General features: G+C 43.6%; 1 protein-coding gene across 1 annotated transcript; it reads left to right on the forward strand.

Moving 5' to 3' along the window:
* Positions 1-297: 297 nt before the first annotated feature.
* On the forward strand, positions 298-17,237 carry MBD3 (methyl-CpG binding domain protein 3). Its single transcript, XM_050910536.1, has 8 exons — positions 298-351; positions 4,753-4,809; positions 7,505-7,664; positions 9,425-9,562; positions 12,220-12,310; positions 12,807-12,984; positions 14,269-14,463; positions 16,112-17,237. The coding sequence occupies exons 1-7, from the start codon at positions 338-340 to the stop codon at positions 14,456-14,458; spliced, it is 828 nt and encodes a 275-aa protein (XP_050766493.1). The 5' UTR covers positions 298-337; the 3' UTR covers positions 14,459-14,463; positions 16,112-17,237.
* Positions 17,238-26,496: the final 9,259 nt, after the last annotated feature.

The raw sequence follows: 26,496 nt of genomic DNA on the forward strand, positions 1-26,496 counted from the left end.
CGGCCGCCTTCGGCGTGGAGGAGGCGGGAGGGCCGCGGCGCGGCGGAGCGCGGAGCGGCGCCAGGGCCCGGCGGGCTCCCGCGGCGGCGGAGGCCGCGCTCGGGGAGGGCGGCGGGCGGGAGCGGGGCGAGCCGCGGCCGCAGCGCCGCCTCCCGGGGCGGGGAGGGAGGGAGGGGGGCAGGAGCCGGCGCCGCCGCGGCGGCGGGGGGCGGCGGGAGCGGCCGGAGCGCGGAACAGCCGCCGGTGGGAGGAGAGCGCGGCGGCCGGGAAGAGCCGGCGGGAGGCGGCGGCGGCGGCCGGAGCCAGGAGGGAGCGGCCGCGGGCCGGGCGGGCCGCGATGGAGCGGAAGAGGTGGGAGCGCTCAGCCGGGCCGCGGAGCCTCTGCCTCGGGCCCGGGGCGGGGGGGAGGCTCGGGCCGCGCTTCCTTGCGGCGGGGTGCCGGGAGGAGACGCCCGCCCGGTGGGAGGCCGGGCCGGGGCACCGGGGAAGGCGCCGGCCCTGTCTGTCGCTACAGGTGGACGTGCCGTGGGGGCTGGCAGGGCTATAGGTACCGGGTGGCACGGGCACCTATACTAGTAGGTACCGTTGGGGCCTCGGGGGGCTCTCTGCGACCACCCCGCCTTGCTGTCATCACCTGCCGTGAGGTGATGAGCACCGTGGAAGGGGGCAGCGGCCTTCCGGGAACCCCGCTCCTCCCTTCAGAGTGGTTTGTGCCTAGCAAACACAGTTTTTTGGTTTTTTTAATGTCAAATAAATAAGGTGTTCACGAAGTAGCCAGGGTATCGGTGAGAGTGCTTGCCCGCCTTCTTGGGGCTCTGTCTGCTGCTTTTTCTGTATGTTGACGAATTTGGGGTAGGGTGAAGAAAGAAGCGTTTGCATGCCTGCGGTGATGGCTGTTGCTATAGATGAGAGTCCAGGGGCAGGGCTCAGGATGTGTTATCCTGTGAGTATTGCTGTTGGGGGAAGCATATGGCCAGGGAGCTGCTTGCTCTGCCTGAAGGATTTCTATTAATATCAATGTGTGTCTCATATGGCTGTAGGTGGGCCATATGGATCCTTCCTGCACCCATAAGAGGCAGCCTCAGTGTACCCGCGAGCTGATGTGTGAAACTTAGGTCCATCGGGAGCTGGAAGAGTGTAGCAGAAGTTGTCCTGGTGTCCTTATCTGGCCTTTCTAATCGGCAAAATGTATGCGATCAACTCGTGCACGTGTTAGGTTTCATTTTTTAAATCAGATTACGGTTGTGAGAAAAGCGTGCCGTGCTGGATGGTGAGTGAACCAGCAAATATCATCCTCGAGAGCGTAAAGCTGGAAGTGCCAGCTCCACCGCTGCAGCTTGGTGTCTGTGGGGAGAAGAAAAGACCGCTGGCAGCAGCTAGAGGAGGTGCAGCTGAAAGCTTAAAAGATCCCTGTTTTTCCAAGAACTTATTTTATTTGTAAAGTTGCGGTCTCAGAGCTGAACTTAAAAAAGAGGGGGAGAGAGGATAAGTAGCATACTTTTATTTCCAAGTTATAATGGATTTTCCCTTTATATCAATTTGGACGGAGATCAAAGGTATAATAGGGCCCTGCTGCACTAATTTTTGGTTACTGTTGCATTTTGCATTACCTCAGAGTGGAGAATACGTGTGTGGCAATTTATTAATACCTCTGCTATTTCTGCCTGTTGTTTACCTGGATGATTTTTTTTTTTGTCCGGCTACCCTGAATGTAGAGGTGCAGTAAGCGTTTGTGGAAAATTGCATGCACGGTTTGGAAATGAGCACTCTCATGTGCAATAACCGGCCTTGAGAATTAACACTGAGCCGAGGTGATCCGCGGCGGGGTGGCAGTTACTGCTTTTCCGAACCGTTGTTTAGGGCTACTGTGCTTTCTGTTTGGAGGTTTCCTTTTGTAACCCTAAGCACTAGCAGCACATGCTTTCTTCGTGAAGGTTTCTGTGGAATATGACTTCTGCTTTGGGCGACAAGACAAATGGGTTGTGCCAAGTATGTTCAGCCCGTGAGATGTGAGTCTGTGCGAGCCGGTCGCTGGCTGGAAATTAAACCCTCCTCGAGGTTGTAAGTCCCTGGGCAGATTTTTAGAAACAGTCCTATAACCTCGCGCTTACCAGCTGTTGATTGTGCAGAAATTTTTTAACCGAAGTGCGTTCTCTCGTCTGCTTGTGGCTTAAGAGTTGGGAAACCCAAGAGGGCGTCTGGCTGATGTGGTGGGGCTTGTGGGCCAAATTCGGAGCGAGCAGGAAAGGTGCAGGGATGCAGGATTCAGGAAGGGAAGTGTATCAGGGATTTTGTGAAAGTGGTGGGTTTTCTTTGAGAGAGTTTTGGCTACAAAGGCTCTCTTCAAGCTCGGTGTTCTCACCTAGGGGAAGGAGAATTTAGTGTTGCTTTGTGTGGCTTTTCTTCATAGTATTTTTCTGCTGAAGGTTTGATGACCAAGTGTCTGAGAAGTTTGGGATCGCTGCTCATCTCTGCTTCAAGGAGTTGTTGACATCGCCGTTCTGGAGAACTTAACTGATCTCTTGGGTGAAGCTTATTTTGTTGTGAAATTTCTTACCTATGCAGCACCTATGTAAGAAGTCGAAGAAAATGTTTTTAACACCCCCTCAAGTATATTTTGGTCTGTATACTTTTTTTTTTTCCCCCCAAAAAATTGTGGAGGAGAATGCTTTTACTGAGACTGTACTTTGCTCTTTCTCGGTTGTTCTGTTTTACCCACAGCTCCCCAAGGGAAGCTCTCATGATGCTTGAAATGAACCTCATAAAAATGGCTGGTTATATTTGGGCTCGTTCCTGCGTTATGGGACTGCCACTCGGGTTCTTGTTTAGGGGTGGCGTGCTTCTGGAAATTTGAGAGATTTTGTGTGTATCAAAGTTCTTTGTTTTATTTTTTTTGTGTGTGGTCAGAGCCCAAGTTACTGAACAAAGACAACCCCGTTGCCCTGCGGGGCAGGGAGCATCCCTTACACGCTGCTGCTGGCAGCGCTGCAGGGCCTCCACGTGCACGTAAATATTGCTCGGGACGGCTGTGGTGGCAAGGGACAGCTCGATTCCCCAAGGCTGCTCTGTGCAGAGCTGAGGGCACCCATTTATGGAGGGATGGGGAGATGCCGCTGCGCGGATGTGTGAAGATGTGGGGTGGGTTATGGCAGCTGGAGGAGTCACCTGGTCTTGTTTGTTCACACTGGTGCTTTTTATGTGCGCTGGTGAAAGCTGCGAGTATGTCTGTGAAAGCTGCGAGTATGTCTGTGCTAGCCGGTCCCGGGATAACCGAGTTGTTGGAGTGTGGGACCACCGAGGCAGGACTTGGTGCGGATGCTGCAGCCAGGGATAACATGAAGATGCTGCAAGAGAGGGGGACTCATGGTGGCAGTGTGTGAGGTGTCTGTCCCAGGGTACACAACTCTCTTTAGGAAGCAGTGTCAGGGGGCATATAGCACCCAAAGGGCCCCCGGAGCTGGGCTTTGCCTGGAGCAGAGCTGGGGAGAGAAGTGCAGCGGAGGGAGGCTGGCGTGGGCTGTGACTCCCCAGCTCCACGCAGAAGGGAGCACGATTGAAATGGAGAAGGAAAAACATTTTGCATTATACCCGTCACCCCTCCACCGAGGAAATGAGGCTTTGGGCATATGCATATCACCCTTTTTACCTACGTTATTCCTGTCTCCATTTCTTTAAAAGGCAGGCGACGCCTGGGTTTGTTCGGGGGTTTTTTGTCTTTTGTCCCTTGCTTTCCAAGTTGTGCAGATCCTGCGTAGGCTAAATGGGGAGAGCGAAAGGGAGGAGACTTGGGTAATGTAGGAGGAGGGGAGAGGGCCTGGGCTTGCAGTCGGTCTCTCCTTAAGAATATAAGACAGGAAACAAAGGGTGAGCTGCACATGGAGAGCAGCGGGCACCTGGCAGCGCCTGGCCCTTCAATAGGCTGCCACGCATTCAGCTTAATCCGCGCCCAAAAAGTCTGCGAATAACAAATGAGGGTGGCTTTGGTCGGACCACCCCTCCGTCCTCTTTGGGTTCGTTTTGTTAGTGCCGAGGCAGGCTGCACAAGCAGATAATGCGTTGGAGCTTTTGATGGACGAGCATGTAAAATCGTTTGCAACTTTGCAGTTGCCTTGCTTTTCGTAACATGGTGAAGTGTGAAAGACGTTAATTCTGGAACCAAGTACAGCATGCTCACAGTATCGGTGCCTGCAGTATTACTTAGAAGAAGTTGGTTTTTGCAGCTTTGTACCAAGATGTCTCTCTTCTGGGTCTCTTCAAAGTCTTTGTATATCAAAAACAGGAGTGCAGAGCAAAGCTTTTGCTCTGGAGTGGAAAGAGATAAATTTCATGTGTCGTGACATTTGAAGGGCACGCAAGCTTTTTAACGACATTCAGAATTCATAAATGCTGGTTTACTGTTTCTGTGCCTTGTGACGTGCAGCAAGCGATCCCGCTGCTCAAGTTTTGTGGTTTTTTGGCTGCCTTTTTTCCTCCCCCCCCCCCTTCCCCCTTCCTTCCCCGCTTTGACCCTCTCAGGTGTCTGTAGGTGCACTCAGTGGCTGTGTCCTACCAAGCATGCTCCTGCCAGAGGGACCCCAGGAGCTCCAGAGCACACCAGCCACTTCCTTTCTGTTTGTGTTTACTGAGCAAGTTTGCCGTCAGCTTTGAGTTTTAGCTTTGTTCCCCGGTCTGCCATTGTTCCGGAGAAGTTGGTATGGTATTGCCTTTTTCAAGACATAATCAGAATAAAAGTTTTTCTTCTGAACATTTCAGTGCTTTTCCTTTGGGCCAAGCTTCCCCAGGAAGAGACAGGACTCTGAGTCATTTCAGGTGGGTTTTTTAGACGTATGTGGACTTTGAGCCGCTTTTCAGATCCATTGCAAAATTACTAGAACACGTACTAAACAAAAAAGCTGAAGGGCTATGTTCATTTAAAATACTGTCTCTGCGTGTATCTGGCTCTGTTGTTCTGGAAGTTACGCTGTGCTTCTAAGTGCACAATTCACTGTAATGTATTATTTTTAAAATTACTAAGACACTAAACCGTAAATTGGAGCTGCGGACCTTGGAGGAGGAAGCAGTGTCATATTCTTCATATAGTAGGAGTTTCTCTTCTTGGTTTCACTGACGGCAGCGATGGCTCTGGCCTAAAAGCTGCTGGAGCTGGTTATTCCTCTTTCTGGATTGAGGCATATAACTCCCTTTGTATTTTTAAAAAGTGGTTTCAGATTTGAGTCTGGACCCAGTCTCTGTTCCTGTCTGCTTATTCCTACTCTCTGTGTCATCTTCTGGCCTGAGTGTTTGTGCAGCTCCGTAGTGAATTAGTCCAGCTGAGGAATAACCAGTGATAAAGTGTTTCCTCCTCTTCTCCCTACCCTCTAAAGATGGATTATTTTCCCCATCTGGCTAACTGTGCATTTGCATGAACGCTTTCCTGCTTGAGCAGTGGTGGTGGCAGGGAGTAGATACGGGACAGGATAAGCAGCTTGGGAGCAGTCGGGGCCAGGAGCATCCTAGGCAGATGCTGCGTGGGGGATGACCACAACCTTTCCGTCTTAAGTCCGTTAAGAGACTTTTTCAGATTTCAGTTTTAGTATAATTCATATTAACCTTGTCTCTCCGTTTTTGGAGAGCTTTTAATACTTTGGTTCTTTCTGGTTTTTTTTTAATCTATTTTTTTGCATATACAGTCTGACTTGGAATAATTGGTTTGCCACTGTCCCGTACTAGAAATTCTATGCTTATGCTGTTTTGTCAGACCTTTCCCCTAATAAAGGCTTCAGGGAAGCAGATAATGTTTTGAAAAGAGGCTTTTTCCTCTTAGCTTTTTTTCCTTTGAGAAGACCCTAGAGAGGTTGGTAGTATCTTACCAGCGTGAACACCACCACTGTGGTAGAGCGGGGTCTCTGCTGCTGAAATAGTAATACTTCTTTCTTCTCATCCTGTGACAACTTTATTATTTCAAGTTATTCTTGGCCTTCAAGTAGAAACCTTGCAACAAGTAGCCTGCCTTTCTGGCTTCAGGAGTAACGGAAGGTAACCTTAATCACAGAGCTCCAACTGTCCTCAGAAAGCATTTGAACCTCATTGGCATTGATCTGTCTCTGGCAGGTATAAATTGCATCGATACCATTTCTCTCCTCAGTAGAAAAAAAACAGGGACTCTAATATGTAGGTACTGCTTCTAGTCATCTGAAGTTCAACGCTTGGATATTGTGAAGTTGCTTTGAAATGAGTTGTTGAACTCATGGGTGCCACCACTGTGTACAATGGGCAACCTATTAGTGAGGTCTCACTGGGAGGTGACCTTACATCTTCCGAATGAGATCGTTGGTACATCGAGAGCAGAGAGAGGAGATCACCCCGCTTCCATGCATTATGGCTGGAAAAAATGTTCTAACACTACTAACTGCTCTTTAAAAGAAGAAAATGGATAAATAAGGGTGGGGTGGTAACTGGCATTTTTGGTCTTAAAATGCCTTTCACCCAAGTGACCTGTGTTTAGTATGATAGGCATATGTGGAGTGAGCTTCTGCTGGATGGGTACTAGGATTGAATATGCAAGGTGCAGAAAACCAGAAATGAGAGAAATTAAGGGAATAAAGAGGCATTGTTATGATGCTAAATGAGAACGTGAAGAATACTTTGTGCTTATTGTCTGTAGTGTAGTTCTACGCTGCAGTCATAACACATTGACTATTTTTGCTTTACGCATAAAAAATAAAAGAGCTTACCTAGCAGTGCTTTTTGTAGTAGTGCAAAAGGTTATGTTATATTATTAAGAAACCCCAAACCAGCAACAACAAGGAGTTGGAGTAATTTGTGCCTGCTTGCTAGGTTGTAGTCTTTCATGTGAAACCAGGTGTTTAAAAAGAATCTCTCTTCCGTTTTGCCATTAATGGGAAGTTTTCCAAGGTTTTGACCTTTATCTTTGCATTACTTAAGCTTTGTAATTCTTTGCTTTGCAGCTTGTCAGCAGTTAACTTCTGTTCTTTCTCCTTGCTGCTGTGTAATCCTGAAGTTAAGTGTTCAGAATGCTACCAAAGACTTGTCATCAAGCACCTGAATGTGCTATTCAAGGGGGGGAAAAGGAGTCCGAGGAGATGTTTGTGGTGCTAGTCAAACATAACCCTCCTGGGAGAAGAAATTATGCTTGAAAATGGGCATTTATTATTTGAGACAGCTGAGTGATAAGTACGTCTGTGCTGATATCTCCCATGTTGGTTATTGTGTGAATTATGCTATGTTCATTTATACCTGGTCTGAATCTTCCTCTTTACGTATAAAAACATTTTAACATGATCTGTACTTAATTTGTCTCTTCCGCAGTAATCATGAGAAGGAGTTAATGTGAAAGCGATAATATCCGTTTAGAGTTTAATGTGAGCTTCATTCTTGGAAGTTCAGCACACATTGTTTTTCACAAAGGAAATAAAAATTGCCTCTCCTGAGCTGCAGCGAGCACTGATATTGAAGTCCAGAGGGTTGTAATTTCCCTCCTTGTTTCTTTTCTGTGTTTTTTCAGCCCAAGTGGTAAAAAGTTCCGAAGCAAGCCCCAGCTGGCACGCTACCTGGGGAGCTCGATGGACCTGAGCACTTTTGACTTCCGCACAGGAAAAATGTTGATGAATAAAATGAACAAGAACAGACAGAGGATGCGCTATGACTGTTCCAACCAAGCCAAAGTAAGACTAAGATGCAGCGGCAGCTTTCCCCTTTCCGTCTGCTATTGTACTGGCCAGACTGCTTCTCAGAACAATATCTGTGATAGCATGAAAATTAAGCGTTTTGTAGTTAATGTGTGAAACTGGAGTTGTATGAAATAGCAGCATCTCTGTTATGGGGTGTTGGACAAATACTGCAATTCAGTGATTCTTCCAGGGTACTGATACCATGGAAGAATATTGCGGTACTGCTAAATCTTCTGTACAGAAAGGCTGGAGAGAGGGCTGGCATCTTTCTCTCTCCTGCTTCCTGGCATGCGAGATCGCCTTCTCCAGCACGATCTCCTCCAGAGCCCCAAATCTCCAGCTGACTCCTGTGGCTGTGCAGCAGCTCCGCTCTGTTCTGGCATTTGGTTTGGGGGAGGAGGGAAGAGCGGCATGGGGCAGCAGGGATGAGGAGGTAACGCAGCCTCCTGCGAGCGACTCCCTGGAGCTATCCGTAGGCCATGCTGGTATATCAGCTTTGGAATAGATTTAAGGAGGGGATGCACTTTGGGCAAAAAGCTGAAGAGGCAAGAGGATGGCAAGGCCTATTTGTAGAACAAAATAAAAGAGTATGTGTTTGGCACCTGGTAATTTTGATTGTTAAGGTTTGGTCAAGATTACAGTGACATTGGTATACTACCTGTCTGGACAGGTTGGCTCAGGTCATTCTTAAGTATCTTCATCGGATGCTAAAAGCTTTTTCAGAACCCAAAAGCTTATGTCTGTGCACCTAAACATTAAATGTGGAAAATAGCATAATGCTTTTTTTCTAAATATGTCAACCAGTCAAGAATCATCATCATCGGAGTGATTGGAACATTTATTTACACCACTAGGTGCTGTAGTGATATTTTAAAAGAAACATGCCTTGCTGCAGAGACCAGCAGCTAACACATAGGCTAAAAATTTTGCCCATAACTTTCAATAAATGTACGAATAGTTATCATTGGCTTATAAATGGATTAGCACACAGATGGTTCAGAATGATATTTGTCCTGAATACATCTTTTCTACATCTCATGAATAAATATGTTAAGCAGATGCAGTGTCTGCATCCTCAAGAACAAAGTATGTCCTACAGCCATTTCAAGACTTGCATGTTAGATCTCAGGAACGAGGAATGGTCTTCCTATGTTTCCACTAACATAAAACGCAGTCACGTAGTGAAAACTTGATTGTTATGAGCTCCATTTAAAAACTGAGTTTTGTGAGAACTGAAGGTAAAAAAAGCGATCAAGGTTCCAGCTGTATTGATTTGTTTATTGGCGTCCACAACTGGATTTAAACAGAACGGTTTAGAGTGGTTTCTGGATTCACAAAACCGTCTCTAAATCCCACTTCATAATTTTTCTAATTATTACAAAAACTGTGTCAAAATCTTCTGTTTTAGTGATCAGCAAGTGGCTTGTCAAAGTGCAAATTCAGTGTCCTGACTCCTAAATTCTGTCAAAATTGGGGTAAAACCAACGTGTATGAACTAGAATGAGAGGAGGCTAGTATGTTAAGTAGAATGTGAAAAAGTGGAAAACTTTGTTTAATTTTGATAGGTCTGAGGCAAGATTTGAACGTAGTTACGCATTTTTAGCAGTCTAACTCATATAGCTTGAGATCAGACAAGTTTTCAAGTCCATGAACTCTTCTTTTCCCTGCTGTACATCTTCATGGCTATAGTAGCATTTTAGCAAATTGGAAATATTTTTGTGGGCTTTTCCCTTCCTTTTGTTTGAAATTTTTAGGGCAAGCCTGATTTGAACACAGCACTGCCTGTCAGACAGACAGCTTCCATATTCAAACAACCTGTCACAAAGATCACAAACCATCCCAGCAATAAGGTGAAGAGTGATCCTCAGAAAGCTGTGGACCAGCCCCGGCAGGTAAGGCTTGCAGCTTAGTAGCTTCTTCTCCAGAACAAAGGAACTCCTGGTTTTGCTGCTGGGAGGGTCCCAAAATAAACCACTTCAATTTTGTGATGCTGAACAAATAGTCCATGGTGATTTGAAGTCTCTGGTATTCAGAAACAATAACTTACAGTGCTCCCAGCTTTTAAAATTGGAACAAACCCCGTTTCCAATATATAGTTGATATGCTGTCTGCACTGTGTTTTATAACTAGACTCCCACCTTTGTTTAGATTACAGTTCTCTTGTAGTTAAGCCTTCATTTCCTTAATGCTGAAATTAAGTATTATCTACAAATTTAGACAGACATCGTAACCACTTTAGGGGACGTTTGCATTGTAATTAGAATCTCTGTCAAATGTTCCAATTGTATAAGAACTCTGTGTTTCAAGAAATCCCTGTTCCTGCACAGACCACGTATAATGTGGTGTTTGTGATGTAGTGCAAGGGATTGTACCCCCTGCGTGGGCCTTTTTTTCAGATGCATATATCATTATAGTTAACTCTACCTCTATGAATAAGGTCATAAATTCACTTGGAATGTCATTATTAATACAAAATCCAAATGTTTTTCTTACCATACTGTGGTAAGAATGGCAAACAGGAGAATACAAAATTAAAGGAAATCTTTCAGCTTAATTTCATCTAGTGAAAGGATGCAAAAAGTGTGCTTAGGCCAAGTGTGGCTTTGAAGTTGGGCACTGGTACCATAAGATGTACCTGTTCAAAGCAGCCTTTGGAAGGCATTCTCATTTCATTAATATTACCTGGAGCTGACAGCCTGTTGCCTCCGCAGAGCTCACACCAGGGATTCTGTGAATCCTTTCCTGTAGTGAGTCCATCTTAATCACTTTTGGAAACTAGGTGTTCAGCTTCATTAATCTCTTCGGATGCTGTCATCGGTATCAATTATCAGTACATTTTAAACTCCTGCAGGTCTGGTGGAATTAAAATGTATCATTCCAAGAGGGAAAGTGATTTCAATAAAATTTAAAAATACCCTGTAAACTACCCACCTCTCACACTGAAAACCTTTTCTGCAAACTTAAAAACTACCTTTCTGAAGTGTGAGATAGGTTCTATTTGAAACGGAGTTGGGTGGTTTGTTTTGGTGGGCCTTTTTTTGTTGTTTTTTTTAAACAGGTTGGTAGGGTTTTAGCATGGTTTCCTTAGGAAGTAGAGCATGTGTGTTCATAGTATTGTTGCAATTCCTATAAACCCCTTGGCTAGTTAAGATAATAAAAGAGGACACTAAAGATATGACATCAATATGCCAAACTCTGAGCTGGATAGAGATTTGTATCCCTGTTGTGGAAGAGATTGATACGTGAGTGCAGATTGATGTGTGAATGCAATCTGTTAGATCAGCCCCAGCACACGAAGATGATGTAACCTGACCTGTGGAGTTTTGCTGCTCACATTACTACTTGCTGTAGTGCAGCTTCCTAGACTCTGCTTGTGCTTTCCTTATGTAATCCCTTTTCTTTTTTATGACAGCATTGGAGTCTGTTTTCTGAGAAGGTCCTTTAGAGGTTTTTATGTATATATGTATGTGTATATTAAAAAAAAAAGTATAATATATATATACACACACACTTTCATTTTCTATTATTTAGCATAGAATAGGGCAAACTTGCTCTTTCTTGTGTCTTTCTCTGCATTATACGTCTAAGAGTCTGTTAAATTACAGCTTTAAAATATTTTACCGGACTGCAGTATATTTTAACCTCTGGTCAGCAGACTCCAGATGTTTCTTCAAAATTTGAAAGCAGTGCTAAGTCCCATCATGCGCTGGCTTAAAATTCACCTATTTGAAAGTCACAGGCTAGAGCATATCCAGCCTATGTGTTTTGGCTGTGACTGTCCTTATGCCCCTTGTTGGGAGCTGGTAATTGGAAAAGTGATGTGGGTCCAGTTGCGCTCAGATTTTGACAGGCAAGAAAAGGGGATGTGTGTGGACTGTTTGGGGTAAATTCTTAGTTTCTCAAAACCTAGATAAAATTGCTTTCTTGCAAGACAAATGGTATTCCAGCTATTCATTGATCATGCTTATACATGTAGATTGAGAGTTGAAGGTGTATCTAGGTGAAGCATCTGACTTCCCACCAAACCATGCATTCACGTGTTCTTAAGCTTGAGGAGAACCTGTAATTCAAAATACGGTAAAGGCCTAGACATGGTTGTTCTCAGGAGAAACTGCTGGAGAGGAATAAAATAATACTTCACCTTGGGAAGAGCTTGGATACAATTCTTGCATTCCTTAACTTCTGTGGTATATGTGAGACAGCAAGAGAGGAATAGGAGTGTAAAAAAAGGCTGTCCTACACTATGTGCACTTAGATGAAAGCCAGCAAGCCTTGCCTTGCTGTTCCAGTTCAGAAGCAGTGAAAGTACCAGTTCCCGGAAGAAAAGAAAGTCTCTTTCAAGGCAGCAGATCGGGACAGAGTTGTTGTGGGACTGATCGGCAATGAGGATTGTTCCCTGCTGTCAGATATGGCAGACCCCTTCTATAGTAAATCCAATATAAAATTGTCTGCAGCGGTGTTCTTCCCTCTTTTGATAGTAAGCAGGTGCTTTGTGTAGTTGTCAATTCCATTTCTGTTTTGTGCCAATAAACACTTTCTTTGATGTCAGCTCTTCTGGGAGAAGAAATTAAGTGGACTGAATGCTTTTGACATTGCAGAGGAGCTGGTGAAAACAATGGACCTTCCAAAAGGTTTACAAGGTAATTAGAGTCTGCCCTTAACTCCAGGGGTGGCATTTTGATACCAGTCAGCGGTGATCCGAAGGTACTGTGTTTGACCTCCTTGTTCTCCAGTGCTCGTCGGTGCTGTGGACCATTCCTGCTTCAGCAGGAACTGTTAGTACTCCGGCTTGAAGGCTCGGTGCCCTTTGTCCTGCGAAGATACTGAAGCAAAGCTTCTTGACTTTTTGTTGTAGTTGTTGTTGTTCATTTTCCAGAAGCAGAATGGAAACAGCTTCCATTCCCAATTTTGTTTTTTTTATATAACAGAATGAAGAATTGATCTAGGTTTAAATAACCTTGGAGAGAGTTGTACAGGCGCTGTTAGAAGTGTTTAGGACTGAGATTTATGTCGTGTTAGCTTTCTAAATGACAGTACGTGCTTCACCATTAAAATTTAAATAATGCCTGTTGTCCTGATTTGCTGTTCTTTGTCTTGTGCAATGTTGATTATCATCGCTTTTCCTCCCACTTGCAGGGGTTGGACCTGGTTGCACTGATGAAACCCTTCTCTCTGCTATAGCTAGTGCTCTGCACACTAGCACCATGCCTATCACTGGACAGCTGTCTGCGGCCGTAGAGAAGAATCCTGGAGTTTGGCTAAACACCTCACAGCCACTTTGCAAAGCATTTATGGTGACAGATGAAGATATTAGGTATTAACTAGAAATATCACTTACTGTCTTGGAACAAGGTTTCTTGTGGTAAAACACTACCCCCCCCCCCCCCGCCCTTTTTTTTTTTTTCTTTCCCAATGGCAAGTTTAAATGTCTGATGGAGCACTATGGCTTGCTGAATTAATTCGAATCCCTCTTCATCAGTAGAGTAGAAAAATTGTTACACGAAGCTGCTCTCATACAGGCACGTACTTAAAGCCCGTTATTTTTTGTTTTGACCATGCTCAGTTACTCTGAGGTTTCAGGTTCATATTTGTTTTTCATGTCAGAGTACGTCTCCTTTTATTGAAAAGGGTGTCTGAATTTGAGTAGCCTTGATTAAGGCACCTCTAAGCAAAGAAGGGATTGGAGAAATCCTGAGCAGTGCCATTTGGTTCTCTTCGCCTTACTCGGTGTCAGCACAGGACCAAATAAAAGCACTAACTGCTGAGGTGGCAGTGAACAAGGATGCAATTTATTTAGGTATAGCTTGCTTTCAGTAATGAATTATATAGTTAAATCAAGACTGGTCAAATTCAGCTTTAAGCACTTGATAGACGACTGAATATATCAAAGACACTGACCTGAAAGCACGCTACTTTGCATTCATTAACAGCGTTTAAAGGTAGTACTTGTTTTGACTGTTTGACTGCTAAATCTTTTTGAATTACAGGATGACTTTTTTTGGCGCTTGATTTATACATGAATGACCAGGAAAAATGGTCTGTTTATAGCTTTATGATTTCCTGCGGCTGAGATGAAATCGGAGTCCCATGAGCCACTGATTGTTGATCACTTCTTTACTTTACTATGACTTTGACAGAAAAGGAGCTGTAAAATTTCAGGTTGTGACTCAAAAGGATAATGAGCAAAAAGATTGAAATGGTCAGAAACTTAATTTTCTCCAGTCTCATTTTTGGAAATCTGAGCAGAGTAGGCTGACTTTTTCTTGTTTAAATTAATATTAGTACTAGGAATTAAAAAAAAAAAAAAAAAAATGTCTTGAGTCAGCTGCTAGATTAGGCGCATTTCAGCCAGAATTAAAAATAGTACAATCAATGCTAAGGACTTGTAACAGAAGATATTGGACAACTTTTTAAAGTGTTTCTTTCATCTTCACTGATAGTATAATGCCAGGCAATTTTTTTACAATGCAGTTCTTACAGAGGGCTCTTTCAAAGCCATGCTTGTCTGCCCAGCCTCGTATATGAGGGATTTAAGATTCCTTTCCCTTGAAAACGGCAGCTTTGAGGATTGACGTCCGTGTTCATTGATTTGGGGCAGGAAGCAAGAGGAACTGGTGCAGCAGGTGCGAAAGAGGCTGGAGGAGGCCCTGATGGCTGACATGCTTGCCCATGTAGAGGAAATAGCAAGAGATGGGGAAGCTCCTTCAGAGAAAGAAGGAGGCGAGGAAGAAGAAGAGGAAGAGGAGGAGGAGGAGCAGGACCATGACCAGGAGATGGAGAATGTATAGTCCAGGTAATGTGACAGCATCCTTTCTCACCTTAAACTACTTCATTGAAAGCAGAAGTGTTTTCAGAAGGAATTTTAGTATATATTGACAAATCTTTGCTTTTTTGCATGCACTTTTAAAGGTGTAGTAGCCATGCTTTCAGGAAAAAATCAAGTATTTTGATGTGTGTGACGTCTGGTGAGTGCTTGCATTGTCATGGAGTGTTCTGGGCCTTATGTCTGTGTCGGATGGGCTAAATGTGTAGCCAGACCGTGTCTGTAAGCACTTGAAGGATTCGGTCTTGAAAGTGGATCAGTTCTTAAAAATTTGGATTGTGATGTCAATTTTTCCCCCCTATTTATTTATTTATTACTTATTACGATAGGCAAGAGGACGCTGTGGGCAGAAAGGAGAGCTGCCATCTTACGGACTCAGTTTGTCTCCCTGCCCACCTTTTTCTCTCACTTTTGCATTTTTGGTACGCGTTTTCTTGCAGAGTATATTAGAGGAGGGCACATTTTTGGAATTTTTTAAATAATATTTGTAGAAAGTTAGAAAAAGGCAACCTAACCATCAAAAGAGGGAAGCTGCTAAAAAACTTTATATGTGGTGGGAATTTATAAGCTGAAAGTAACAGAAGAACATATATATTCAAAATCTGGAAACATCCGAAAAGTTTAAGGTAGTGTAACAGTAGTAACTACAGGATTCACAGGAATGTGCCTTTACATTGTGATACTTTTAAGGGATGCACAAAGGCCTTGCTTCTTGTTTTCATGTATATCTCTGACTTTCACTTGTGCAGTGGAATTTCTTAAAGATGCAACTAGAATTTTTTTTTATTGTCTTGTAAACCAAAATAGCTCTGAATAGTGAATCGTTACTGTGTAGCAATGCAGAAGAAAGCAGGTATATAAGGCCAGGCCAAGATACACCGACAGGAGTTCCCTTAAATGTTCTGTGTTGCACTAGATAGGGACAGTGCACCATGCTATGAAGCAGAGTTTTTCCTTGCTGTGTGCCTTTGATGTAACCCTAGCCAAGAGCACTGTATGTATCATCAGTGGAGCTCATGCAGTGAGATGAAAACAGAACTCACTGATTTGAATTCTTGATCATTTTAAGTTTTAGCCTAAGAAAAGCAATTAGTGTTCTGTCACTGATATAGGATAGCCAATACCCTGGGTGCTTCATTATGTATACTCCAGAGCCTGTGAGGCAAGAATGAAGAATGTGAAGAGAAAAAAGGGAATTTTTAGCATGAACAGCAGAAGAAAAGTCAAGCCCTTTTGGAGGGAGTGGCAGCTGTATTTCAGGTAGAAGGAAGAGTGATTTACGTTAAGCAATCCTTCAAGCTGGAAGGTTGATTATAATGTGAAATCTCTTTGGCCTTTGGGAGATACCATCTTTTATCTGGGCTCTCTATATTTTCCTGGTTTACCACATCACTAACAGTAGCTTTATTTGGACAGTGAATATCTTGCATTGCGTTCTACTACAAAGGTCTGGCAACAGCAGAGAACCAGAACAAACTGTCTGCTGAAGGTGAAAAACAGAGATAAAGAAATGGCTATGTTATGGCAATGGTGCTTTATTCTTTTAAGGGCTCACTTGGTCTAAAGATATAAAAAGTTCTTATTGACTTACAAGATGTTATTTTTCTCTTTCTTCTAGGGAGTTCCATCTAAGAATTCCCAGTATAAACCCTATCAGCAGGGTCAGCACAACTATTTACAAAGCCAAGAGTGTCTGCCGAGTAAATTGCACCAACAGTCCAACTGTACCTACGAGCATTTTGATGTACACTTCAGGAAACGTTGAGAAGCTGATGGTTCATTAATTGCTGGGTAGTTTTGAAGATGGAACTTGACTAAAGCCTACTCCCCCTCCTTTTTCTAAAGGGGTAGGGTAATGGGGGATGCAAAAGCGGGAGGGAATAAAGGAATATAAAATGGTGGGAGGGAAAATACTAGGAACCAAATTTCCTGTCCTCTTTTTTTGTTGTTGTTGTGGGTCAGTGATAGGTGATACATTTTTAAGCTTTTCTATCAAAGTACCTTTAACAATGACCCACAGAAACAATTTTCTCTCCAACACAAGTGAGAGAGATGCTGTTTCACTCCTTGGCTACTCTGCTGTAGGCTACCTGTTTGTACCAGACTGTAGGGAGGTCATTTTGTTGTGGATTGTCATTCCATGTGTCAATTTGGGTCACTGAATTTCCTTTTCCTCGCAAGACCACATTGGTCTTGGAAGTGTAATCTCAGAGATGAACTGCCAGTGCCTCTTCCACCTGAGGTTTTGATTAGTAGGGGAAGTTACACTTGAGGAATTGGTCTTACATCAATGGCAATCGGTTTTATAGTTAGTTCGTTCACCACGCTGAATGCACTACCTACCGTGCACGTTTTTGATACGGAGTTCTGTGTACGTCCAAGCATAGCCGAACAGAATTTTGAAGATAAATATACCCACTCTGGGGTATATTTTGCTTTGGTTTAAGTCCAGTCAGAAGGACCTTCTCAACTCGGAATGGAAGGATGACTCATTTCTGACTGACAATGAGGAAAACTTCCTCCTTTCTCTTCTGGTGCCAAGAACCCTGACCTCTGTTTCTGTGTGTGTGGAGGGAAGGGGATCCATTCCAATAGGTGTGTCTACACATCTGCTTTTGTGTGCAGTAATGTTCTGACCTCTTTTAAAACAAGAAAGGAAAAAGGTTGATTTTTCTATAATTGATATCTAAAAACGAATTTAAAGCTTTTTATTAAGTATTAAATCTTTCTTATTTGCATGTGCAGTGAAGTGACCAGCATTTTGTGTCCAAAAATGAAATGATGTGAAACCTGCCTTAATGTGTTTATAAGTATTTGGCTTCACCATGGGTACCTTGATTGATTCCTCAGTCTCTTCTAGTACGTCTGTGAGCATATTGGGGTAACTTGTGGCTAAAAATGGATTTATCTGGGGAGGGAGGATAGGGAGAGGGGAGGAAGATGAGAGTTTATAGCTTAGACAATGTGTTGACTAGGTTGCAAAAGTTATTTTAGTCTTAGGGTATCCACCGCATAATTCATGCGTGGACGTCTCAGCTGAGAGTACAGTATAAAGTGGTGGATTAAATATTGTGCCACTAACCAATTGTACAAGTTGTTGGTATCCCAAAACTTGGGGAAGAAAGTAGCTCCCAGAGCCTTTATCATGTAAGAATGATTAGCAGTGACAGCAAGGGACCAGGGGAATTGCCTGGGAAGTAATAGCCTTTGGGAGTAGTTCAGCTTAGTGATCTGAATAGGTTTAAGCTCCTTGAAAAATATCCCATGCCAAAGTGATTGATACTATATTAACTCTTTTCTTAAAGATTTGAAAATACGAAATTCTTTGATATTGCTCATTTGGAGTACTGCAAGAAGACTGAATTGTACTTTGCTGCTGCTCTACCAGGTATTGCTTTGGGGAACCTTACCTGGTACTGCAGCCAGTGAAAATTATTTTCCTTTTTGAACAGCCTGTTATGGTTATTATTCTGTAAATCTGTCCTCTTGTAATTCATTGTGTTGAATTAAATGTTTCTCACGAAGTAGAGATTCTTCTAGTCTGCGTCAAGCCCCTATGTGGAGTTTTTGTGCTATGCCCCTTCCACTTATTTCAGTGGAGACGCTCTTGCATTTTTGTTGTGGGCTCCATTCTGAGATTTGGATCTTGATATTTGGGACCCAGCAGAGGGGAATATAGAGTGAAACTTGTGGAAAGCCAGTTCGTTCTTGCTGCAGAGTCCTCCTGTGTCCTCACCGAGTAAGAGGCTGCCAGGGTGTTCCGTCTGACGGGCAAGTTGCTGATACGGTCCTTTGAATCTCAACTCTAGCAGTTTATAACCCATACTGGAGGTGTTCTTTTGACCATGCCAACCTTGTTCTGACACTATTTCTTTTTTAAAACTTGTTTAGTATCTAGTGATGTCTTTATTTACTTTTGTTTGAATCTAAATATGTTGTAAGCATATGTAGCACCAGAACTTAGATGATTCAGATGTTGATACTAATATTTTGATGCATTGAATATCAAGTTTAAATTGCTGCCGACTTGTGTGCCAACTCTTTTGTTTTCACCACTCTACTTTCCCTGTCCAGCTCTCTCTCTTTCCTTCAGTCCTTTAAAAAGTTTATTAATGTTTTCATTCATATGGAGGAGTTGATTATTCAAAGTACCAAAAAGGAGCCCAGGACTCCTATCGCATCCAAAGAAACTTAAATGTTTACCTGCTTACCAAGACAGGTAAGTAAATAAAATATTCCATTTAAATGAGCCTGATGTCTTTCTCATGTTGCTGCAATAATAACTGGCTTAGTTTGTCTTATCACAGCCTCCTGCTGCGGACGTGACTGATGGGCATATAGTGGTCTGCCATCATTGGATATATCCCCAAGATGGAGAAAGCAGTTGTTACTTGAGGTATATCTTGTTAAGCAGATGATTAGTAAAGAATATACTTAAGAAAAGTAATTGAGTGGAACTGGGGCAAAATTTACCTTTTATTCATATACAGCAGTTGGTACATGAGAACGTATTAACAGTGGCGGCGTCCGTTGTTCCGTCTGAGATCAAGTTCATCTGCTTGGAGAAGTACTAGTGAGGGGATGCTTTTGAAACTGGTAATTCTTTCCGTCAATGGTAATGGCACCTTCCTGTTGCCCTCAAATATTGTAAATATATGTCATACGGAGCTGCAGTGTGAAATAGCCTTAGGTTTGTCCTGCACACTGTTTGCACTGGCAAGCTCTTTTGATTATTTTCTACTAAAACAATAGTGTGGATGGATAGTTATGTTGATATAGTTTAATCCTCTTTGGAGATAATATATAAGCATATTTTAATGGTCCTTATGCAGCTTCACTGAGGGGTAGGATTTTGTCCAGTGCAGCTAAGGTTTTGCATCTTTTTCTGTAGACAGTGTAATTTTGGATACATACCACCTGAGTTCACAAAAGCGACACTTCTTATGCTGTGTCATGCTCAGTCAGGTTTTTCTTGTTTTATCTGGAAACAGCAGCCTGCCTAATTCTAGAGGGCACTGGTTGGAGGAGATGGGGGGATGGACTGGTTTCGTTGATGTTGGTAGATAGCATGAAAACCCTCGAAATGCCGTTTCACTCTGCAAAGGTAACTCTGTAAAAAGAGACTCCTTGTTATTTAAAACTTCTGATTTTATCTTGTGCAAGGTGTGTTGGAGCTGTTCCATTAAGATGGCTCAATTTTTTTTTTTCTCCGCTTTGTTTTGCAAAACTAACAAAGTTAAAGGGAATGTAATTATCTCCCTGTTTGTATTACCAGTGTTATTTTTACTGAATTCCAGTTGGATGAACTTTTGTGCAATCAATAAAAATAACGAATTTGCATGGATACTGGTACGGTCTGGATTTGGCCTGCAGAGCTTTTGTAGTTGGTTTTGCCCAGGAAAAGTTAGCTTGATTCACATCTGAAATTGAACTTGCCGAACTGGCTGTTGAGCAAGAAAAGGGAGGAGTTTTCTTGCTTGTAAACTGAGCACATCAGGAGGGAAGAGAGTCATGAATGACATGGCTGGACTCTGGGAACGTAGGCACGTCAAACCCCACGTACGGAGGCTTTGGTGTCGTGGCTGCGAGTTGTTTTCTAGTGATAATATTACGTCAAAAAATAGTTTTGAAGTTAGAATTCATGGGTAAGTGTACGCTCTTGTTCTACTTCCCACGTGAAAGAAGGCTAGCTGAAATGGACTTTCCAAATCAGAAACGTGTTTTCATCAGTAAAACACATTTTAGTTACTGTGGGAACTGAAAGCACACGCTGCGTACAAGGCAGACTCTGCTGAATGAAAGCTTTTCAGCAATGCTAGTTTATCAGCTACTGGTCAAGGTAATTTTGCTTCTTTGTAGCTCTAAGAGACTGTCCTACTGCTCTTTTCTATGAAGTTAGAAAAAGTTGAATGCGAGTATGAGTGAAGGTTTAAAAAAAAAAAAAAATTACATGTATTTTGCAGCTGTCTTGCTGAAAACTAATCTTGTACAAGCTGGCTGTGGTAATTTGAGGAATAGAGGGAAGCGGCAGCAAGCTGTCCTGTTAGCTAAAAGTTTCGTTGTGTCAAATTAGTATTTGTGCCAGTCCTGTGAAAGGCACCCAGTTGCACAGCTCAAGGCTGCATCCACATATTTTTTAAAAGACTTTAAATCCACTGATGCTACTGTACCTTCTACAGAGCGGCAGGGTCATTCTGTCTCTGTAGTATGTGTTGTGTAGCCATACAGTAGCAGTGTCCCTGGTTTAAGACTTTATCCTTCAGAACAGACCAGCTGTTCACCTGAACCTTTCTTTCCAGGCTTACTTCTGTTGTTGAATATTACTTCTGATCTTCTATCCTTAAATTTCCTGACCTAATACTTATTCACCCCTGTCTAACTTTGTCTTGGCCCCTGCTTATAAACTTCTAATTGTTCTTTTAAGATCATTATGAAATACATTCTTGCCTTTCTTCCCTCCGGTTTGCCATTGAATGTTACCTCTGTGGCAACTGTAACACTTCTGTATGTGGGAACATATTTTAGCAATTTACCCCCTTGGTAGCTCTTTCCGATGAAAGAGAACAGCGTGCCCAACCTGGCGGCTCCTTCCAGGCTCCCCAGCAGCACCGCGGGGTTCGGAGCAGCTGTTGCAAATGGCAAGAGGCCCTGGGACCTCAAATGCAAAGTCTTGCACTGAAAGGAAGCGTGGCCATGTCGTCTGCACCCGGATTTCTCGCCACCTTCTGTTTGGATCTGTTCCTGGGGTCTGATAACCTACCGACACACTCAGCTCTTCCTTCTGACTCTTTACCTGGTTGCTTGGGTGTTTGTTTTTTTTTTTTCCCCAGTCCTACTCTTTACTGCTTTGCGGGAGGTAGATAAAGCAGAACATCTGAAAGGATAACTAGTCTTTCAGCACTTCTAAGTCATGTCCTTTTTGTCTTGCTTTAAAGAGAGCCCATTCTAGCTAGACTGATTCTCCCGATCCTCGAAAAGAAGGTAGGATAACATGTTTAAAGGGGGAGGAGGCAGGAGAATGTTTGTTTAATGAAGAAAAAGTAAGTTTTTCAGGATTAACTCTCCAGTCAGATGATCCTATTTATTTGGGATTGCGTCCATAAGAACAATCTCCAAGAGTCCAGATGCCCATGCAAATCTTTGGATGATACCACTTATTCCCTATCAAATAAAATGCATATTCTTAGCTGTTGTCGCTCTGAACAGAAATTTCTGCTTACACTGGAACTGCTTAACAACAGACTTTTCCTTTGTGGTTGGTCGAGGTTCCCAGTGTTGCATATTTTAGCTCCCTGCTTTAAATGAGTGTACAGATAGCCGTGAGAAGGTGGTGTACTAATTCTGCAGCACAGAAAATAATGTCCTGTATGGGATGTAGTGAGCTAAAAACTTGGATTTGTTCTCAGATTAGCAGGGATCAACTCTGTTCCCTTGAATTAATGAGGGAAAACCATTACCCTTCAGTTTGACCCCATGACTAGCTGGAGTGTTTGAGAGAACAGCACAGAACAGCATTTGCTAAATGATGTTTACAGTGATAGAGCATTTATGAGAATGAGGAGAAAAAAACATGCCGAACTTCAGAACGACCCACCAAATTGCACTTGAAATTGTCAGGATTATTGGTTAGCAATCTAATTTAGTATTGATGAGTACTGATATAACACTAACTGCTAGTAATAAATAATATTTACCAAGAATGGTAAATTTATATTTATTTAATGAATTAAATAAATCTCTTAACGTTTAGTGGATTTTTCTTACCTTGCAGAGTCACAAATGGAAATAGTTTGAGACCATGCAGAATTGGAATAGTAGGGCAATGAGTGACCTCTTAACTGGTTTGTCTCTAGTGGCAAGGTTCGGGAACTGCTTAGCTGCAGGAATCTGGTTTCATTTGCATGTACAAATTACAGGTCTTCTGATAAATAGATCCCCCAGTTTGAACTTTTGGAAGGAGATGAATACTAAAAAGTTATTACTTGGTTTTGTTTGTAATTTCAGTCCAGTTCTATGTCCTGGATTAGCCTATCAAGCACATTTTATGGGGTTTAGTGATCTGAAGGGCTGTAAAACTTGAAGGCTTGGTGTACTATCTTTTATTTTTCATGCTTTTGTCTGATCTGCAATTAATTCTTAGTTTTCCATCAAGTGGCTGCTCCACAACTTCTCAGAAGTCATTACCTGAAAGGTAGATTCTTCATTAATCTAATGCGTGAAAAAGAGACGTTTGCTAATGGCTTCCCCCAAAGTGCTTTTTCTTTTAATGTGCTGCAGTAGTAGGGAAACCTGTTAAGATAACGTGGTGGTGGTGATAGTAAGAGGTAACAGAAAAAAGGCTGCTTGGCCTGTTGGTGCCGAGAGGATCGCAGTTGTCCGTGTTTTCAGTTATATAATAGTTGGTCGGTTGTAGCATGTGCCTCTAATACCGTTTTTGCATGTCATGTTGACGTTGAGCCTCATCACCTTGAGCTGTCTCCATATGTTGTTCCCTCAGTCAGCTACTTTGTGAGATGATTGATCTCAGACTTAGGTCATTTTTCAAGTTACAGATCTTGTCAATCTGTCTGGCTCCACCTACATGCAGTGATTCAGCTCCTGATGTGCTGAAATATTCCCTTAAGCCTTCCCACACACAAGTAAGGACTTTTTTATAATTCTTCTCCAAGCTGCACCACCTCTTCTGCGCTGTGCTCAAAGCCTGTGTTTTCTGTGTAATGTTTGCATGTGCTTGAAGAACAGCGCAGAAAGCAGAGTTTGATCTCCTAAAGAGTGAGAGGAGCAACTACAGTAGTTCTTTAAAAGTATTTTTTATTCCCCCCCCCCCGCCCCCAAGCTTTGGATCCCATTTATAGCATTTGGCTAATGTGCTGTGATTTAGGCAAATGGATAACTGGGGGGGTTTTTTGGTTTGTTGGAGAGGGGGGAGGTCCCCCCCTATGTGTTCAGTAATCCCCTCTTTAGGGGTTGGTCTACAAAAGGATGGTCTTTATAGCAGAATAAATACTCTAGCTAGGGTGTTGTAACTTCTGCCTTTGCACACTTGACCTGGAATAAGAGTAGCTGTTGCAGAGTTGCACTTGGGGGGAGTTAGGCTTGCATAGCTGTGGTGGTAGTAATTACTCTGCTGTAGTTATATTGCTCTGTTTCCCCATACAGAAAATGGCTTAACGGGCTGTTACACCTCTGCTTTGCTTTAGTACAGTGTTCTTTAATGCCCTGTACATATACAGGGGATTGTGTTGGTCGTTTGGGGGGACATCTTTGTTCTGTGGATGGTCAGAGACCAAATGATTATAGGCAGCACAAAGAGGCAGCAGGAGCACTTGTGAATGAGCCCTGGTAGGAAATGGGGAAACCGCCTGGAGGGATGGGCTTGGAAGCAGCAAGCGCCTTCTCTCTTCTCTTGTGTTCAGGGAAGTTGGATCTTCTGTTTGGTTGTGTTTTGGTAAAGAAACACAGTTGCGCTAAAGAACTTCTCTAATTTCTATAATCCATTTTGTCTGTTAATAGAAGACACGAGTCTCTTAAAGACCTGCTAATTACTCAGGTTAAAAAAAAAAACCAAACCAAAGGCAACTTGCTGTCATGAGTGAAATTAAGAATCTAAGAAGAAAGCTGCTGAAAGTGGAACAGATCGTAGGCATAACATCTACAAACCAGGTTTGCCAAAAGCACTTAAAATAACAACTGGCAGTTTCTCTAGGTGTTGTTGGACTTGACATAGTAATTTCCCAAAAGGACTGAGAGAGTACAGAGTAGGCAAAAATGGCAGTGTTTGGAGACAGCGTCGCAGTTCCTGAGGTGAGTTTGAAAGCCCACGTACAACACTTCTCAGGGGGCTTGAGAGATGGTGACGTGGTGGCCTGCGGTGGCAAGGACTGTGTTAGTACAGGAGTTGCAGCAAGGACCTAAGGAGCCATTCAGACAGGTTCAGATACAGGTGGAGTCTTCTATGTTGGTGTAGGTTGCCCAGAGAAGTTAGCAGAGACGTAGTGTTGGTCATTAATGAGTTTTCTACCTTTTCTGGAAATGGGAGAAGCTCAGAAGAGAGGGGTTGTACCGTTGTGTCTCAAGTATAGAAAACCTGCTATTTTTAGTAGTTTAGTGAGGTGTTTCAACTTAGTAGGTTAAATATTTTGGGAACTGAGAGGGGGAGATGTCTGACAGCCAGCTTGCGTGGCTCAAATCTGCTGGTTTTGCCACGTCTGTCCCTGGAGAAGCTTCAGTCCGCAGTAGGTGCGAGCTCTCCGTAATACGCCTGGAGCCTGCCAGCTCTCTGAACAGCTCATGGCATGGGGAAGATGAGTCTGAAGTGGGAATATTCCCAGAGCTGTGCTCATGCCAGTGCATCTGTGTAAGCACTGAGGAGTCTGGATGGATACGGATGGATCTCCGTGAAATTGAGCTGTGAACGGTTTGGGGGAAAACAGAAGTTGCTAGTCTTCCTCTACAGCAGCCATCCAGAAAGAAAGAGCTGGTGGGAGCTCACTGCCAAGACCTCTGAAGGTAAAACAGGAGGAGGGGAAGCTTGTTACCTGTTTTCATGAAACTTTTTAGCAGCTGGAAGATGTTAGGTTTAGTTGGCAGGTAAGAGAAATGGAAAGAAGGAAGGAGACAGTTCCTGGTAGCCGTTACGTCGCTGGAAAGATCCCATAGAAGTTTAAGGTGACCCATTCAATCAGAAGGTGAAAGTCCTTCTGCATAGGAGAGTCACCAGCTGAAGGGCAAAACTTAGAAGCACAAGGACAGACCATGGGGCTCGTGTGTTTGGGCCGCTGAGCAGCAGGAGTTAATGTTTCCCAGGATCTGTGAAATGTGAACAGAGAGTGGGCGTTTTGAAGTGAGGGTTTCTAGACCAGACACTGATGGTTCTTGCAATTAAAAACAATCCCAAGCCGAATGGTTGAATTAGTCCCAGAGACAGCGATTGGGAAAGACAATTATGTGAAAATGGAGAAAATGAAGCTTGAGAATAGGACCTGTGGAATTTGAGCATCCGGGCATTTGAGGTAGTGGGTGAGCTGATAATTGGTCTCACTATAACTTGGATTATAACTTATATTGTTGCAGTGAATTTTGGTGTGCTGCGCCATCCCTGCCAGGAAGGGTTTCTTAAAGCTCTGTCCGTGGAAGGTCCCTGTATAAAGCAGTGGCCCAGGTGGAACAAACAATTTGGAGGTAACTGTTTTGCAGTGAGCCAGCTGCCTTTGTGGGGGGAGAACCATCCCAGCAGGGACCTGCTGCTGTGGTGCCTTTCCAGCGAGGGAGGCTTGGGAAGGCGGTTGAGATCCCCGTGGTCCTGGGGCATCCAAGCTGCTGAAGCTGTTGCGGCTCTGTCTGAAGCAGGAACAGATGACTGCTTCGCTGCTGAGCGTGATAAACAGCGAATAACCCTTGCAAAATAGGAACTAAAGAACCAAGGGAAAGAAAGTGGGAGAAAGGACAAAGATGATACGTTTCCTTAACTTTTGTAACTCAGGAAGAAGGAAATATCCTTCGGTACCCAAAGCGTAGCTGTGCTGTAGCTCCACACCCTCAAGTGCTTGATAAAACTGTGTGCGATCCCGGCATGTGTGGAACAGGTAGACAGGAATAGTCCACCCAGGTGCCGTGAGGAGCGGCCGTGTCCTCAGCCGGTGCTTCGCTGCTCCGGTTTTGCTCTTTGCTGGGAAACGCGACTCCCTGGTCAATAAAAGGGTTGTGCAAAGCTGTACTCGACTCATCTGTTACTTCTGATGGAAGTTGGTAGAGATGGGACTGCTTGGGCTTGAGAGCGCTGTGGTGTAAACCACTGAGGAACTGCAGCCAGCAGCTCCCAGCCTGCCGCCGCTCCCAGCTTCCTCGATTTCGGCACCGTTTCTAAGGCATCTCTGCCAGCGAGGGCCAGGCTCTGTCTTTGCGATAGAAAACACCCGGGATTTGAGCTGTAGAGGGAAGGAGCGTATTGCTGTGGCTCTCCCGTACAACTGGGACGTCCGTCGTGTCCTGTGTCCCCCTCCC

This window comes from Gymnogyps californianus, chromosome 24, assembly GCF_018139145.2.
Source record: "Gymnogyps californianus isolate 813 chromosome 24, ASM1813914v2, whole genome shotgun sequence".
Lineage (NCBI taxonomy): Eukaryota > Metazoa > Chordata > Aves > Accipitriformes > Cathartidae > Gymnogyps > Gymnogyps californianus.

What these genes read in the sequence shown, in the direction of transcription:
- MBD3 (XM_050910536.1), top strand. An exon ending in ACTGTTCCAACCAAGCCAAA is followed by an intron (nt 7,665 to 9,424) that starts GTAAGACTAAGA and finishes TGAAATTTTTAG; the next exon opens with GGCAAGCCTGATTTGAACAC. An exon ending in GTGACAGATGAAGATATTAG is followed by an intron (nt 12,985 to 14,268) that starts GTATTAACTAGA and finishes GATTTGGGGCAG; the next exon opens with GAAGCAAGAGGAACTGGTGC.